General features: G+C 31.4%; 1 protein-coding gene across 4 annotated transcripts in view; it reads left to right on the top strand.

The window, feature by feature from the left end:
- The first annotated feature begins 2,793 nt into the window (after positions 1 to 2,793).
- LOC136269675 (uncharacterized) overlaps positions 2,794 to 17,040 on the top strand; it is a 129,751-nt gene continuing 115,504 nt past the window's right edge. For 3 of the 4 annotated variants that reach the window (XM_066086595.1, XM_066086594.1, XM_066086598.1), the window contains exons 1-5: positions 2,794 to 3,045; positions 3,287 to 3,589; positions 9,829 to 9,921; positions 10,305 to 10,452; positions 10,721 to 10,825. In XM_066086595.1, coding sequence (XP_065942667.1) covers positions 2,842 to 3,045; positions 3,287 to 3,589; positions 9,829 to 9,921; positions 10,305 to 10,452; positions 10,721 to 10,825 — 853 coding nt within the window. In that variant the 5' untranslated portion in view covers positions 2,794 to 2,841. The remainder of the gene's footprint in view (positions 3,046 to 3,286; positions 3,590 to 9,828; positions 9,922 to 10,304; positions 10,453 to 10,720; positions 10,826 to 17,040) is intronic. The other variant, XM_066086593.1, reaches the window with a different exon arrangement.

Raw genomic sequence — 17,040 nt, 5'->3', positions numbered from 1 at the left:
TCAATATCCTTTAAAATGCTTAACAAAGAGTTTTGCTTTTTAACATACAACACATTAAAGATTTAAGATTTTAGTCCCCTAAAATCTCTAATTACGTCATCAATGGGTTTGAAAATGAGTTTTACAAACAGATATTGCTGCTATCAACAACTTTGCTTCTATAATGCATTACAAAATCTTGATCATTTTTAAAGTATGAGTAATAGAGTTTAGGAGTCTATTGGCCCCTAATTTAAGGGGCCAGCCCCTTTTTCTTGATTTTATACGAAAGGTCTCATGAATACTAACATTGTTTGTTCTTACATCCATCTAAAATTGTTGATCACTTTTGAGATACAAATGATTGAATATTTTAGGGGCCAGCCCTCTAGATCCTTAATGGGGACAGACATTGGTGTTTTGATAAAGGGAATCAATTTAAATCATTTTTTCAAACATTTTCTCTTCTATGATGTCTAACAAAATATGTATACTTCTCTAGTTATATTGCGTCCAAGTTTAAGTACTTTGGCCCCTAAAAATCCCTAATTACGTAATAAATGGGCTTGGCAATGATTTTTTCAAATAGATATTGGTACGATCAACAACTTTGCTTTTATAATGCATTACAAAATCTTTATCGTTTTAAAGTTACTTGTAATAGAGTTTACGGAGGCCTTGGCCCCTAAAAAAAGGGGCCAGCCCCTTTTTCTTGATTTGTTTGAAAAGGTCTTAAGAATACAAATACTTTTTTTTCTTACACCCATGTAAAATTGTTGATCATTTTTGAGATACAAATGATTGAATATTTTAGGGGCCAGCCCTCTAGATCCTTATTGGGGACAGAAAATCGTGTTTTGATAAGGGGAATCAATTTAAATCATTTATTCAAACATTTTCTCTTCTATGATGTCTAACAAAATATGTATACTTCTCTAGTTATATTGCGTCCAAGTTTAGGTACTTTGGCCCCTAAAAATCCCTAATTACGTAATAAATGGGCTTGGCAATGATTTTTTCAAATAGATATTGGTACGATCAACAACTTTGCTTTTATAATGCATCACAAAATCTTTATCGTTTTTAAGTTACTTGTAATAGAGTTTACGGAGGCCTTGGCCCCCCAAAAAAGGGGCCAGCCCCTATTTCTTGATTTGTTTGAAAAGGTCTTAAGAATACAAATATTTTTTGTTCTTACACCCATGTAAAATTGTTGATCATTTTTGAGATACAAATGATTGAATATTTTAAGGGCCAGCCCTCTAGATCCTTAATGGGGACAGAAATTCATGTTTTGATCAGTGGAATTAATTTAAATCATTTATTCAAACATTTTCTCTTCTATGATGTCTAACAAAATATGTATACTTCTCTAGTTATTTTTCGTCAAAGTTTAAGTACTTTGGCCCCTAAAAATCCCTAATTACGTAATAAATGGGCGTGGCAATGATTTTTTGGAATAGATATTGGTACGATCAACAACTTTGCTTCTATAATGCATTACAAAATCTTTATCGTTTTTAAGTTATATGTAATATATTTTACGAGTGCCTTGGCCCCTAAAAAAAGGGGCCAGCCCCTTTTTCTTGATTTCGTTGGAAAGAACTTATGATTATCTACCACTTTTGTCATATATATCTTAACAAAATATCAACTGATAAAAAGATACAGATCAAAACGTTTGAAATTTTTGAATGAAAATTCGTACTCAATTTTCTTGCCCAGGCGAGCTCCAAGAAATGGCGCCACTGGCGTAAAACAAAATAATACTGCACAACTTCAGACTATAGACTACCTATCCTGAAAATTTCATAGTCATATCTCTGATAGTTTCTGAGATCAGCTCTGCACAAAATAGGTCATAAAAAACTACAAAATGGTCGATAAATCGGTACCGGAAGTGACGACAACAAAAATTTCAAAAACATATAAAATTCAGATGATGACTCATCATCTGTGAAAAAATGTTGAAAATCGGTCGAATAGTTTTCGAGAAATCGCGTGCACAAAATTTGGAAAAAAAAAATAATAATAATAAGAAACAGTACGAAAACTATAAGGTCTTCCGTTGGAAACGGAAGACCTTAATAATTTATCAAAAAAAATTATATAAAACTGGAAACGTCGCATCTGTTCTTCAATGCATATGAATTGATATTCAAGTCTGTGAGCACGTGTTGTCACATTTGATTATTAAAAGTTCATGAATACCTTGTTGAAGTACCATATGCAAACTCTAATAAACTGTTTTCTATGGCAAAATAATCTCTATTCTTATCAAAAAGAGACATATGTTATCAAATTAAAGAAAAACGTTTTTTGTACATCTTTCAAAATATAGTTTTCTGCGATTGATAGATATTTGTTTTGAAATTTTGGATTTTTTGTTTTTCTGTTCTTCAAAGATTATATTTTAAAGAAACGAAGAAAGATTTCTTTCGAATAAAGAAGTATGTTTAAGTTTTACTATTAAATCAAATATCTTTTGTCAAAGGAGTTTTTTTAACAGAATAAATACATACTATTTCGACAAATTGTGAACTAGTCTACCACTTGAAGGTTCGGAAAAAAAATATCGTATATCGCAAAACTGCCTACGTACATGCATATTCAGAAGATACTAATAAGAAAATAACATAATGTGTCATGCATTGTGTAAATCAAGGAAGTTTATTACAATGAACATCGTAACTTGCCAAACTTCGAGTGATTAAGGAAGGATATATTGTTAAAAAAATCAAATTTTGCCAAATTTTATATAGCTTAGATTGTATTTAATACATATAAAAATTCTTCTCTTATACCTATATAAATGCGGACAGTACTGATATGCATCTCATTCAGTGAAACCTACAACTAACCATGAATTCCCAATCCTTACTTGTAGTAGCATTATCTTCCATAATGTTACCTACCACAGTTACTGGTTTTCCGCTCAGTCAATTTTATCCTTTTGGCTCGGCTGCAGGAGACAGCAGTTTACCTGCCAATGATGATGAATCTACTCCCAGTATTCCTTTAGCTGTACGTTTTCCGTTCTTTGGGTCATCTTATAGTTCCTTATATGTAAGTATGTTACGTACAACATGTTAGTATATGTAAAATAAGAAAAAATTACAATGGAAACGAAGGTTTTAGAAATGTAATGAATGAGAAACGATTGCTTTTAACAATTCCAAAAAAATACTGTAAAAATGCAAAATTGTTAATCCATCTGAATCCCATTATAAAAATAAACAGGTTACCGTAAAACTGATTAAGCGTCGTAATAATTCTTCATGGATAAAAAATCAATGTTTGCATTCAGGTCAATAACAACGGTGACGTAACATTTGATACCGCATTGAATGAGTATAACGCAAAGGCCTTTCCTATTACTGGATCACATAAAATGATTGCCCCATTTTGGACGGACATAAGTACAGCAAAAGGAGGGTATCTTTGGTATCGAACAACAACAGATTCATCCATTTTACAATTAGGAACGAACAAAATCCGTACAGTATTTCCTAGCTTTGCTACCTTTTCTGCCACTATGCTAATGATCGTCACATGGGAAGATGTTGCTGCATATGGCTGCTCGGGTACCAGTGCAATAACCTGTCAACAAGTAAGATACATAAGAGTAGATGCTTACATTAACTTATTAATCAATATCCTTCCCAGTTTTAAATTCATTTCTTTTTCAAAGATAAATATCTTATGTTTCATGCATTTTAACATTAAGACAGATGTTAAAACACAAAGAGCGCTTATGATAAAGTTATTTTGAAACTGTGCATTTTCTTTTTTTCCCTTTGATATATATACCCTTACCAAAATAAAAGGCTTCTGGCAAACACTTGCCGCAGAGAGTTTGCTGCAAATTTGCGACAAACAGTTGCCGCAAAATTGCGGCAAGTTCAGAATTCGTATGCAAATTAGCTTCTGGCAAACTGTTTGCGGCAAAGTTGCCGCAAGTTCAGAATTCGTATGCAAATTAGCTTCTGGGAAACTGTTTGCCGCAAGTTCAGAATTTGGTATGCAAATTAGCTTCTGGCAAACTGTTTGCGGCAAACTTGCAACAAGTTCAGAATTCGTATGCAAATTAGCTTCCGGCAAACTGTTTGCAGTAAATGTTGCTGCAGATCGATAAACTAGAATGCAGTTTGATCACAACGTGCATCATGCAATGTTTCATGCATTTTAACATTAAGACAGATGTTAAAACACAAAGAGCGCTTATGATAAAGTTATTTTGAAACTGTGCATTTTCTTTTTTTCCCTTTGATATATATACCCTTACCAAAATAAAAGGCTTCTGGCAAACACTTGCCGCAGAGAGTTTGCTGCAAATTTGCGACAAACAGTTGCCGCAAAATTGCGGCAAGTTCAGAATTCGTATGCAAATTAGCTTCTGGCAAACTGTTTGCGGCAAAGTTGCCGCAAGTTCAGAATTCGTATGCAAATTAGCTTCTGGGAAACTGTTTGCCGCAAGTTCAGAATTTGGTATGCAAATTAGCTTCTGGCAAACTGTTTGCGGCAAACTTGCAAAAAGTTCAGAATTCGTATGCAAATTAGCTTCCGGCAAACTGTTTGCAGTAAATGTTGCTGCAGATCGATAAACTAGAATGCAGTTTGATCACAACGTGCATGCACAGATGGACTTGGACCAAAGTTCACAATGAGCGAAGTTCAAACCATATAGTTCACAATTAAGCCCTGCAAGATCACTGGTCATATTACAATTAATCACGGCATTCTTTAAGGCATTCTCGATGTCTTTTTATGACATAGTACAAATTTGCACTTCTAACTCTGACTATGTGAGTAGAACATGAATTCTTTTATTTAAGTAATTAAAATGTAAATCATATAGAATGTACTTATACATTATGTAATGATAGCGAGTGCAGCGAGGCGGCGCAAAGCGCTGCTCGCGTAGCGAGCTCCATAGACAACGTGTACGAACGGAGGAAATTCGAGTTGAAATCTGCACATTGTTCAAAAAAGAAAATTGTTGACCCGCGTAAAAAAGTTCTACATATCCCAATAATCCTTTGCGGTGCATAGCAACATGGTGGAACAGGAAGCGTTTCTACGGAAAACCCTTACCTCTAAATCGCATACATCTATTTTATTAACAACCTAAAATCCTTTAAAAACACTGAAGTAAACAACACATATGCTTACGTAAAAAAAACTGTACCTTTCTGAACTTTTGTTTACTTATGACGTCATAACCTTCCCTGAATTTATCCGAACACTTACGAAAACTGTCGAGAGAAAGGAAGTTGAGTATGACGTCATAGTGATCTCGCGCTATCATTTAGAGGTGGATCAAGCATCTTTACAAGATGTACATGTACTGATGTAGGAAATGACAGTTTAAAATTGTAGGAAATTGTCAGTATCAGTGTTAATGGCGACTCTTTTGCTGATTAGTTTTGTTTTGATTTTTGTTTTTAATTAGTAAATACACATGCAAGTTCCATGCTTAATTTACTGTATATTGATCCAATCATATATGCATACGTTAGGTAGGTTACAAAAATTTATTAAAAGAATAATTCTAATTATTATCAGATCTACGTGTAGCCACGTCATTTTGTAATAAATGAATAAATAAAAATGAGAAAAAATAAACTGTTAAAATATCTACAGGGTGTTTTTTTTTTAAAGTTGCATATGTGGCCAAATCTTTAAATAATATTGGATATCATACACTAAAAAAGGGGGAAGGCAAATGTCTTCAACACATTTATAGCATACAAAAAATCAAAAAAATTAAAAACAAAATTGATGTAACAGAGGAAAATAATTAAAACACAGATAACAACAAGGAACAAAATGAGAAATAACACAGACGCGCAATTTATTGTATACTGATTTAATGATCATTAATAAAAACCAAAGGAATGCTAAATTAAACATAAAGCCAAAGTTTTTGGTTAGGCAAGTCCACAGGTTGCATTTAAGAGACAATGTCAGTAAGCATTGAGCTTCGCATGGAAAGTGAAAATTTTAAAAATCATTTAAAACCATACTAAGTCATCAAAGGAGAAGCAAATAACAAATTAAAACAATAATGAGAGATGTGTATATAGTCCTTCTGCGCTCGCCCCAACGGTCACACCGTAAAACATATTAATTTCCGAAATTTGGCGTTGTTAAATTAATTGTTCATGCATCACAACGATGTCAATAACGAGCGTTTTGCTTGATTCGACACCCGGCATTGTCAAAGGGACGGCCTTAAACTGTTAAACTCATTTTAAAAGATCACAGTCTTTCGTTTTACATTCCAATAACTGTTTAAACTGTCATTCAACGAATATATTTTCATTACTTCACTTACTTTATCAAAAACGTGCTCATGATCATGCATGAGATGGTGCATGCAGTGGCCTTTGTGTTAAGACTCGATTCCTTCATTCGGAAATAATCACTATATTCGGCCTCTGCTTAGCCGTGTATTTTCCAAAAGTAAACACTCCAATGACAATCTTTCTTTTACCTTGTGCACAGCCTTATTCCCTTATTTTCATTCATTTTACCAGCTCGGTGATGACAGACAACATGGCAGCATCGAATTTGAAAATTGGCGGCTAGCTATTGATCGACCAATCAGCGCGCGCGTAGCTTAACATTGAAACAAAAGTAAAAGTAGAAACAAACACTGAACAGCATACGGAAAATTCTTCAATCATCATGATTCAACATCAAGCGGTTTAGATACTCCAATCTAAGTTAACTGATATTTGAACGTAGGAAAAAAGAATATAGCATAACAAAAGAATAGACAGGTTGGTGTTCACGTAATACGTTGAGTCTGGAGGGGGGGGGGGTCATTTTGCTTTTTATGTAATGAAACATCATGCGATTAAAGTTGATCTTATTTTCGTAATAATAGAAATTTTTATTGAGACTAGCTTATAATAAAACTTAAATCCGAAAATATTAATTAGATTTATTTTTTCTCTATACAAATCTACAAAATTAGATAGCAATCCATTATAAAGTTGTGCTGAATGTGTATAAAACTGTGTAAGTCTTATTTCTGGTAAAGATTTGGCAAGCTCAGGAAGTTAACAAAACAGAGAAAAAAGAAGAAATGATTGTGGTAAACTTCTGGCAAATTTTTTGGAGTTTCCCAAAAGGTTGCCACTACTAGAGAAGAAGCTGCAAACATAATTGGGTGTCAGGTAAACTTCTGGCAAAATAAAATAGATTTACCAGAAGTTTGCTACTACTGGCAAAGATCAGCAAACAAGATCTTTAGTTTTCTGGTAAACTAATCAGTTTGTCTAAAATTTGCGGCAAACTTGCTGCAAATTTGCTGCAAACAATTCATATATATATATATATAGATAGATAGATAGATAGATAGATAGATAGATAGATAGATAGATAGATAGATAGATAGATAGATAGATAGATAGATAGATAGATAGATAGATATCTATCTATCTATCTATCTATCTATCTATCTATCTATCTATCTATCTATCTATCTATCTATATATATATATATATATCACTCGTTATCTATAGTGTCGGATCAAAAATACACGGTTATAAGATGAGATATAAAAAAGCACTAAAAATAACCGACACGATCAATAAAGTAAAATATTGTCAAATTTTCGAGACAACCCGTCCCTTCTTCAGGACAACAAAATAAAAACTACATAAGAAAGAAGAATACATCTACAAAACTACAGTGTAGCACAAAACTAAAAACTAAATAATGTATAAACACCGGATCAAAATGTGGCAGCTACATCTTTGTATTAAAGATTTAAAGCCCGAGAAAGAAAAATCTCGTCTGACGCAGCGGACGGTCTGTGAAGAGGTGCTGAAAGATAACGCGAACGAATTAATTTGCTAATTGGGGGTTGCTGTTAATTAAGTTGAATTAGTAAGATAATTCGACGTGAAGGTTTGTAGGGAAGATAGGCTCTGTAAAAGACCACATAAATACACATAAGAGTGTAAAAACTAATGGGAGTTAAATAAAGAAAATAAAATGGATAAAAAACAATTAGAATAACAAAACAGATTAAGGAACGAGCTAACAAGTTGAATAATTAACATGAATGATAGTTTGTACATAGACCCAAAAGGATGATAATGGTGATATTGCTACGAAAACAAATCAGTGCTTAGTTAATGTTCATTTTGGTGAAGTTATTTAATTTGTCCATGCCGTCAGGACATAACGTTTTCAAAAATGTCAGATTCGCAAAATAATACCATATTCAACACGATTTTACAAACTTGACCAAAACAACGTTCTCAACGGCGAGTCTGAAAGAGCAATAAAGCTAAAAAAAAAAGGTATAGAAGTAAAAATTGTATTGAACTCACTGAGGCATATCTTTTAAAATATATTTATGCTTCTTTATATATTTATGCTTCTTTTTTATGCTAGGTTGGGTTCAATGCTGGCGATGGAACAAATTATTATTATTATTATTATTATTATTATTATATATATATATATATATATATATATATGTATATGTATATGTATATATATATATATATATATATATCAGGCTTGGGGTGAATTACATTGTAAAGTAATGCATTACATTACCATTACTTCATGAATTTGGGCATTAAATTACCATTACCATTACTTTAATTTCTTGAAGTAATGCATTACATTACCATTACATGAGTAAAGTAATGCATTACCATTACCATTACTTTGTGAAAAGTCGACAATAAGTTTAAAAAATTTAAAGTAATTTAAAAGCTAAATAAAAAGTTTTTGCAAATGTTTCATATATTAAACACGCTTACATGTGTTAATAAACATATTTACAGGTTCATGTTCACTATCAGGTTCAAATTTAATGACTTATACAATACTGCTGTTGCACTTTATGATCAGCAAAGTGTCAAAGGTTTCATCTTTTAACTGCATTCTGTCGGGTTTGAAAATCTAAGATATGAGTGTTCAGGCAATAATATAAAAAAATACATGGATCTTGTATTTTCTTTCAGTACAAACTATTTAATATACAACACTACAACACAGATGTTGAGAGAGAGAGAGAGAGAGTAAAATTATTTTCAAAAAGATTATAATACTCATTACTGGAAATGATTTTTAAGCTTTCCGAGATCATGACTGGACAGTGCATTTGTTTTTGCTTTAAAGGGTGTATGTCTGTTCTCTATTCAAATGGAACACAGTTAAGAGAAGTGTGGGAAATGGGGTGTTTAGCACCTCTTAAAACAATGTCTTGTTTTGATACTAAGATTATCCTGGGGGCATTGTGTGTTGTTAACACATTCTTCACAGTAAAGAATTCATTGAATGCCCAACTAATTGGAGTAAATTTTTCAAATGATATAAAATTCTTAATTATAACAACTCTCTTAAAATGTTTTGAAATTGTGTTGTTATGGATAGTTAATTTGACAATTTAAGAATGGATTTTTTTAAATCATACAACTAAACTACCTTTATCTCAATAATAATTTTTCGTCTTCAAAACAATTTTTAATCAAATACAATTTCAATTCTTCAATTCATCACAGTTTTAGAAATGACCTTGCATAGAAAAGCATAGTAATGCAAAGTAATGCTATGTAATGCCAGCATTACACTAGATTTTGGAAAGTAATGCATTACATTACCATTACTTGTAATGCTAATTTTGTGGCAATACACATTACTAGCATTACTTTGAAAACATGTAATGCATTGCAATGCATTACCAATATATTTAGCATTACCCCAAGCCTGATTAATATATATATATATATATATATATATATATATATATATATATATATATATATATATATATATATATATATATATATATATATATATATATTGTATATTTTCAGAGAAACACATTTCAGCTTGTTTTAATCACAAACGGGGTCCATTCATTTGCCATATTCATGTATTATGTAATAAACTGGACAAAATCAACTCAGGTAAATATAGAGAGTGGAGTGAACGAGGTTATTTTTTGGCTTTCACATAAGGCTTATATCCTCTGATTTTCTGTATACATAAAGCGGTCCATTGATATAGAAAAAGTGAAGAACATCATATTTAGATAGATAGATCAATGAATATCGTTAAATTCATTAATACATAGTTAGTCAAAATAGAAAAAAAAATAACGCTCTCAAAAATGTCAGATCCGCAAAATAATACCATATTCAACACGATTTTACAAACTTGACCAAAACAACGTTCTCAACGGCGTGTCTGAAAGAGCAATAAGGCTAAAAAAAAGATCTAGAAGTAAAAATTGTATTGAACTCACTGAAGCATACCTTTTAAAATATATTTTTGCTTCTTTTTATGCTAGGTTGGGTTCAATGCTGGCGATGGAACAAATTATTATTCTGTTTCTGGTTCCATGACAGACAGCTTGTTGAATCTCCCTCAAATGTCAAACATTGGTGTTCCTGGTCAATTTGTTTTCAGGGTAGAAAACAGAGAGATAACTGCTCCAGGTTGGTTTATTATTGATATTGTATTTTCGTTGTGCTTAACATTTACAGGCGACAATGTACTGTGTCTATGAACATGCAACAATTTAAGAAATGTAAAAGGTATGAAAAGGGAGACTTTTTAATGCAAGTAGAGAAAAAAAATCAGTGTTAATAAATAAAAATCAATAAAATATTGATAATAACAATATTGATAATTATAATGATCATAAAAAATGTTATATATATTAAAAATATAATTATTTATATAGGATGTTTTTATTATGAGCAGATAATTGTGCAAGTTCACCTTGTGTACATGGAAGCTGTTCCAACGGACATCTTCAGTATGTGTGTACATGTGATCCAGGATACACGGGAGTTAACTGTCATATAGGTCGGTGAATCATTGGTGATTAGTTCACATGAGCCGAAGACCCAAGTGAGCTTTTCTGATCAAGATTTGTCCGTTGTTTGTCGTTGTCTTTTTTGTTGTAAATTGTTCACATTTTCATATTCTTATCCTGAGCCACCTGGTCGATTTCAACCAAACTTAGCTTGAAATTAAAGGTCACTGGGTAAAGGAAAGTCAAGTTTATTCAAATTAAGTGCAACGCTTTCTTTAAATGAGAGATAATTTAGAATTATTTAAAATATTTCGGTTTTTTTGAAAAACCTTCTCAAAAATAGTTTGTTCAGAAAAGCTCAAATTCACAGGATGAATGAACATCTTAACTTCTTCTTAAGGATAGCTTAAAGGTGCTAAAAGGTAGCTTAAAGACGATCTTAAAGCCACCTTTAAACTATATATGCTGCTTAAAGGTGCTTAAAGGGGACTAAAAGAGACCGTAAAATGGTTTAAAGGTACTTAAGGGCAGTTTAAAGACTGTTTTTAGGCCACCTTAAAGGACAACTTATTAGCCCTTAATGTCCAAACTTCTTTAATCCACATTTAAGCCATTTTTTAAAAATCATAACAGTCTTTATTCAATGTTGTGCTTATTTTGCCAACAAAAGGTATTAACTTAATACCGAGCGCAGCGAGAGGCGGGCGAAGCCCCGCTCGCGAAGCGAAGATTATTGGCAACACGTTTATATTAAAAAAATCATTGAAAAATGAAAGTTGAATCAGGGGTACTAAGGCCAAAAAAAATTTCTTCCAGCCATGGGCGCCGCCATATTGGCAGCCATTTTGTTTTTAAAAAGTTAATTCGATCATTGTTTGACCGGTACTTATCGATGTTTGTTGACCCTAAACTCGATTAAAATTTTCCAGTGTTTCAATAAAAGGTAATTTTAATTAAAAGAAATAAAAGAGGAAACCAGATAAGTTTCAATAGTGCTTCAATCAGGAAACACGACTAGTTCTATGTATGTCTTATCAAATTATCAGATGGAAAATAAAAACATTAACATCAAGGAACTGATCTTTTAGATACTGAATAAAGTATTCAATTTTTTTTACTGCGGCATTTATATGAATTAAATTGATAAACAATGAAAGGGGCAATAAAAAAAAGTTCGGAATAACGTAACTCTCTTCGGCTATTTCCGACGACAAAACGTCTGAAACATGACGTCATAATGTAGACTGAGCACGCGATGTTTAGTTATTTTGGCTAATGATTTGAGTAGGCAACAAGGCAGATCCTACTGTGTGCGTTTCAAATAAATTTTGCTCTACAAAAATCAAACTGCATTGTGTTAAATCTGCGCTCGGTCCAACGGTCACACCGTTTACATTTTATATATTTAATTAATTGTAATCAATGAATAAATATCTAATATTTAACCTTTTTTTCTCTTTTTTTATAATTTACTTCTTAATGACTTTGTTATGAAACGACAATGGAAGTTGGCCAAATATAATATTAAACATATTAAATCCAATTCTTTCAGAGGTTTCTATAAATATATAAACTAAGTTCACATCACAGGGTATGTACTTTCTTACAGGACATAAAAACATGTATTATTGTTTCCACATTATTTTTACAAAACCCACATCTGTCAGTAGTTTTGATATTATTTTTTTTAAGGTAGTATCCAACTGGAAGAATTTTGTGTACAATTCTAAATTGAAGCCATTAAGCAAAGAAATCTTTGTTAGTTTCAAAACAAATCTTAAGATGTCATATTCAGTAAGACCTTCAACATTATAATCCGTTAGATCTGTTTTCCATTTGGTTTAAGCAATTGGGGTAACCATATGTTCATTTAAAACACTATCAATAAATAATTATTGTACACTTTTCATGGAGTAAATTTGTTTGGAAAAAAATGGTAGACATGGATTAGGATTTCTTTTAACAGAAGTCCTGTCAATGTTAGACATTTTAAAAAACTGAAAAATAGCTGTTTTAACACTGTTGTATTGCATAATACATATATCCTTGAGATTGTATTTACATTTAAATTCATCATAACCTAAAAAATTTAAAATTTTCATCATAAAAATCTTGTATGACCTTTACACCGTTCTTGTACCAGGCTTTTGTTAAAACATATTTATTTGCTATGCGTATTTTTTAGTTGTACCACACTGGAGTATTTAAAAGATTTTCTTTTGCCTTTAGGTGATTCTTATAGGTATTGATAAAATATAACCATGAATTTAACACATCTTTCCAAAAATCAGTGTTTACCTTGTGTACACATTCGATTACAAAACTATCATCAAAATGAAACAATTTCTGTAAAAACTTATTTCCATAAATGGTAAATTAAAAATCGATCCATGGTTTGTGTGATTTTTTCCATGACCACTTGAGAGATGTTATAAAATTGTTAATATAAACCATTTTCGACCCCTCTGTAAAAAAATCCTGTGCAATGACTGACCTCCTAATTTTATCAGTTTTGTATTTTTACACAGAAGTTCCATTAAAGTTTTATTAATGTGTGAAATTGTTTCTCAAGACTTGGTAGTGAAATGTATAAATGATTTAATTTCGGAATGAGCAAACTTTTAAAAACAGTAATTCTACCAATGGGAGTAAAAATCTGTCGTTTCCATTGCTCTACCAAGGCTTTATTTTTTGGAGTTTGTAAATCATAATTTATATCGGCAATATTATTAAGATTAACTGAGAACTCAGTTCCTAAAAGGTTAAATGTTGTTGACCCCCAATCCAATTTCCATCTTGTGTGATGATAAACTTGATCTGAATTTTTTTATCCAATCCAAATAATCTTTGTCTGAGATGTATTCGTTTTAAGACCAGAAAAACTAGAAAAAATTCTATGGTTTCAAGAGCTGCTAAAAGGGATTTAGGTGAACCATCAAGGACTAGTGAAGTGACATCTGAATATTGTGATAGATGGCCGCACTGTAAAATAGCAGCATGAATGTTTGTATTTAAAATCTTAATCCACTGAACAATATTGTATCCAAAACAAAAATATTTAAGGACAGAAGCTACGTTCTTTAGTTTTATATAATTTTCCTTGATAAATTATTAATTACTTCTTTATTTACATGTACATTAAAACCTGTTTAAAAAGCCGAAAAACTCAGGGTGCATTACCAGGCAAATTGTGGAGTTAAAATATTTTGAATTTTTCTTTTAATTGCATACAAAATACAATCAAATGCTTATTTTTTAAAATTAAAAACATATATCATCGATTGAAACCATATATCCAATTAAAAAAAAGTCACGTATTATAAAAAAAAAATTTGGCATAACGCATTGGAATCTACGCATTGCGGAGATAGAAAGAGAAAATGATGGAAGATAGGTCGCTTCTGACCTCAAGGACTTGGTATATGAATGACCACGACCAAAAGCCTTTTAAAAATCTATAAGTACTAAAGAACCCGGTGTGTTTTGAACTTAGTGTAAGATAACAGGTCATATAAAAATCTAGTATTCTCTCCAATGTACATCCCCTTCATAAATCCAGATACCATAAATCCAGACAGTGTATCGGATATTAAATAATCTAAAACTTTCTTGATTCTAAAACAAACACACCTTGAACAAATCTTATACAGAACATTAAAAAAACCTCTTCTAGACCATTTGATAACTCATTTTCTAAATTGAAATTAAGAATAATATTATCTAAATCAATCCTTACTAAATTTGTGTCCACACTTGTATATAATTTTTCAAAGTACTTCTTTACATAATATAGTACTTTTCCTTGTTCATATACCATTTCCATACCCTCGATTTCCATTTTTTTTATAAATATATATATAATTCATTGATTCAAAATTTCAAAAATATTTTGAAGGTTTTTCGCCTACCTCCATCCAATGGGTACGAGACCGTATCATACACCCAAGTAATTTTTCCTTGCGTAGTTTTTCAAAAAGCACTTGTTTTCATCCAAAATATTAATATCAACAGGAGAATCTGATTCCATATACTCTATCTCCTGAACAAGAATTTGTTCAGTGTTGTTTTTGACCTTTTTTCTATATGTTGAATTAGAGATAGTCACCTCCTTATTTCAATCATTAAAACTTTTTAAAAATCAAAATTCTCTATATTATCTTTATTTATTTAACCGTTATAGGAAGTATTTATTTTACAAAAGCATAGCCGTGCGTCTAAACCTGACGCATCTGTTATGTTCATCGTTTATATTCTGTGTTAGTTCCACGGTTTTTCTGAGGTTGAACAAACAAGAGATTTTAATTAGATATATTAACATTTGTCAGTGCCTTTACCTGTGATAACACTATGTATCGATTTTGTACTATACAGTCCAATATCTTCAAATGACGTATAATTGGGGCGCCAGTGGGGTTTGTCTATTTATATTTTAACATTTAATCGTGCAATGGTTGAAAATTATATAAATAAAAGGAATAAGAAATCAGTCTTTGAATATTATGAAGTGATAATTTCGGTCGGGTGTGATCAAATCCATCATAAAGCCCTTCGGGCTTTACTGGATTTGATCACGCCCCGACCGAAATTATCACCTTATAATACTCAAAGAATGATTCCTTATTCCTTAAATACACAAGGAAATGAAAGCCTGTTTAGACACACAATATAACGATTTAATATTAACAAGAAAATTTATTTCTTCATGCACATGCACGGTAATTTAGTTAGTAATGTATATTTTGTAGCAAGTTTCAATGATTCTAAGGCAGAAAAAGTACCAAAAAAACGGGTTTTGCTCTAAACAAAAATAAAATGAAAAAAAAATCTAAAAAGACCAAAAACTGGAATGAACCCTTTGTTTATTGGCATCCACTCACTTTCAGTGCGCTACGGGTGTTTATACTTACGACGGTCTTTAGATCTTATAAATCATCGGCTATTGAATCAATGTAATATATGTTTCAACTGTATGTCTATTTTACTTAAACAGATTTTGGTTTCCATTTAGTTTGTAACAATCAATTTTTCCTAATTACATGCATACAGAATGAATTACTCTACTTGGTCTTCAGTGAAAAAATATATTCAAAACTGGAAATTGTCAGGCTGATTAGTGCCAGAGACAAATATAACATGCTAAAATGTTATCTTAACATGTTGAATATACGTTCACCTAATTTATAACTGTATATTAAATGCAACAGTTCTACGAAATGATCATTTATGATCATTGCGGCGTTCTGGTGCGTAATATTTTGAGGATATTTATCATCATCCATTGTAAAAAATTTAAATTAACAAATTAAATGATATAGTTTAAATGTTTAATTCTATGCATGATTTTAAAACTTTCAATCCAAAAAGAAACATGATGTACCGGGCCTATAATGTGACATATTAAATTACCCCTTAAAATATTTTTTCCCTTGGACTGAAATGCCACATTTTCATTAATTATTTTAAGCATAGCACGTGACTGCCTCATATATATCTATGTTAGTTCGATAAGAATTATTATTAGGCAATATGGCCGTCTTTGGCCGACGCTTCGTTGACTCATTTGGATATTTAATATAACATTGTATTTTTAAAATACAGAAACCATATGCTGCAATTTCTTAAAATATTTGGAGTAGTTACTCTTTAAAATTCTTTGAAATTAGAGCTGGTGCCCTTTGAATATTGACGTCACATTGTTATGTCTGGAGCAGAACAAAATCTCAGCGTTAAAATTTTATCAAATCTTTGCAGAGGAAAGATAGAAAACGTTTGAAATTGTATAGCAATTACACATTGTAAGTTACATGTAACATAGGTGACGCGGAGATATTTATATAGTTTTAAATTTTGAAAAGTGAGGGATAATTTTGAAGATTAAATAAGTTGAATTGGACGAAATGTTAGGAATCTTGTACATGGCTTTGCTAGATCATCGCTATTTGTGAATAAACATGTCGCTTGATAGTCCTCGGGAAAACGAAACTCTTATTAGGTTTCTTACTGACTGATGATTACAGAAATATATTAGGTTGATAAATCGCATAGACGTCATGGCTTCGCCACACTATCTATGACATTGATCAACACAATATATTTTTGAAACTTGAAACTTGTTTGAAAAAACAGATTGTGCAGATTGAGATTTTATCATGACCCCATAAAGAAAAGTGGCACCACAAAGTGAATTTAATTAGGATCAAAGAAAAATCTTTCTATCTTTGATTTGTTGAGATCTAGAATGATTTAAATTGATCAGGTTATACTA

The sequence above is a fragment of the Magallana gigas genome, chromosome 6, assembly GCF_963853765.1.
Source record: "Magallana gigas chromosome 6, xbMagGiga1.1, whole genome shotgun sequence".
In the NCBI taxonomy this organism is placed as follows: Eukaryota; Metazoa; Mollusca; class Bivalvia; order Ostreida; family Ostreidae; genus Magallana; species Magallana gigas.
Note: the sequence above shows the minus strand (reverse complement) of the source record. Positions and strands in the feature narration are given on the sequence as shown.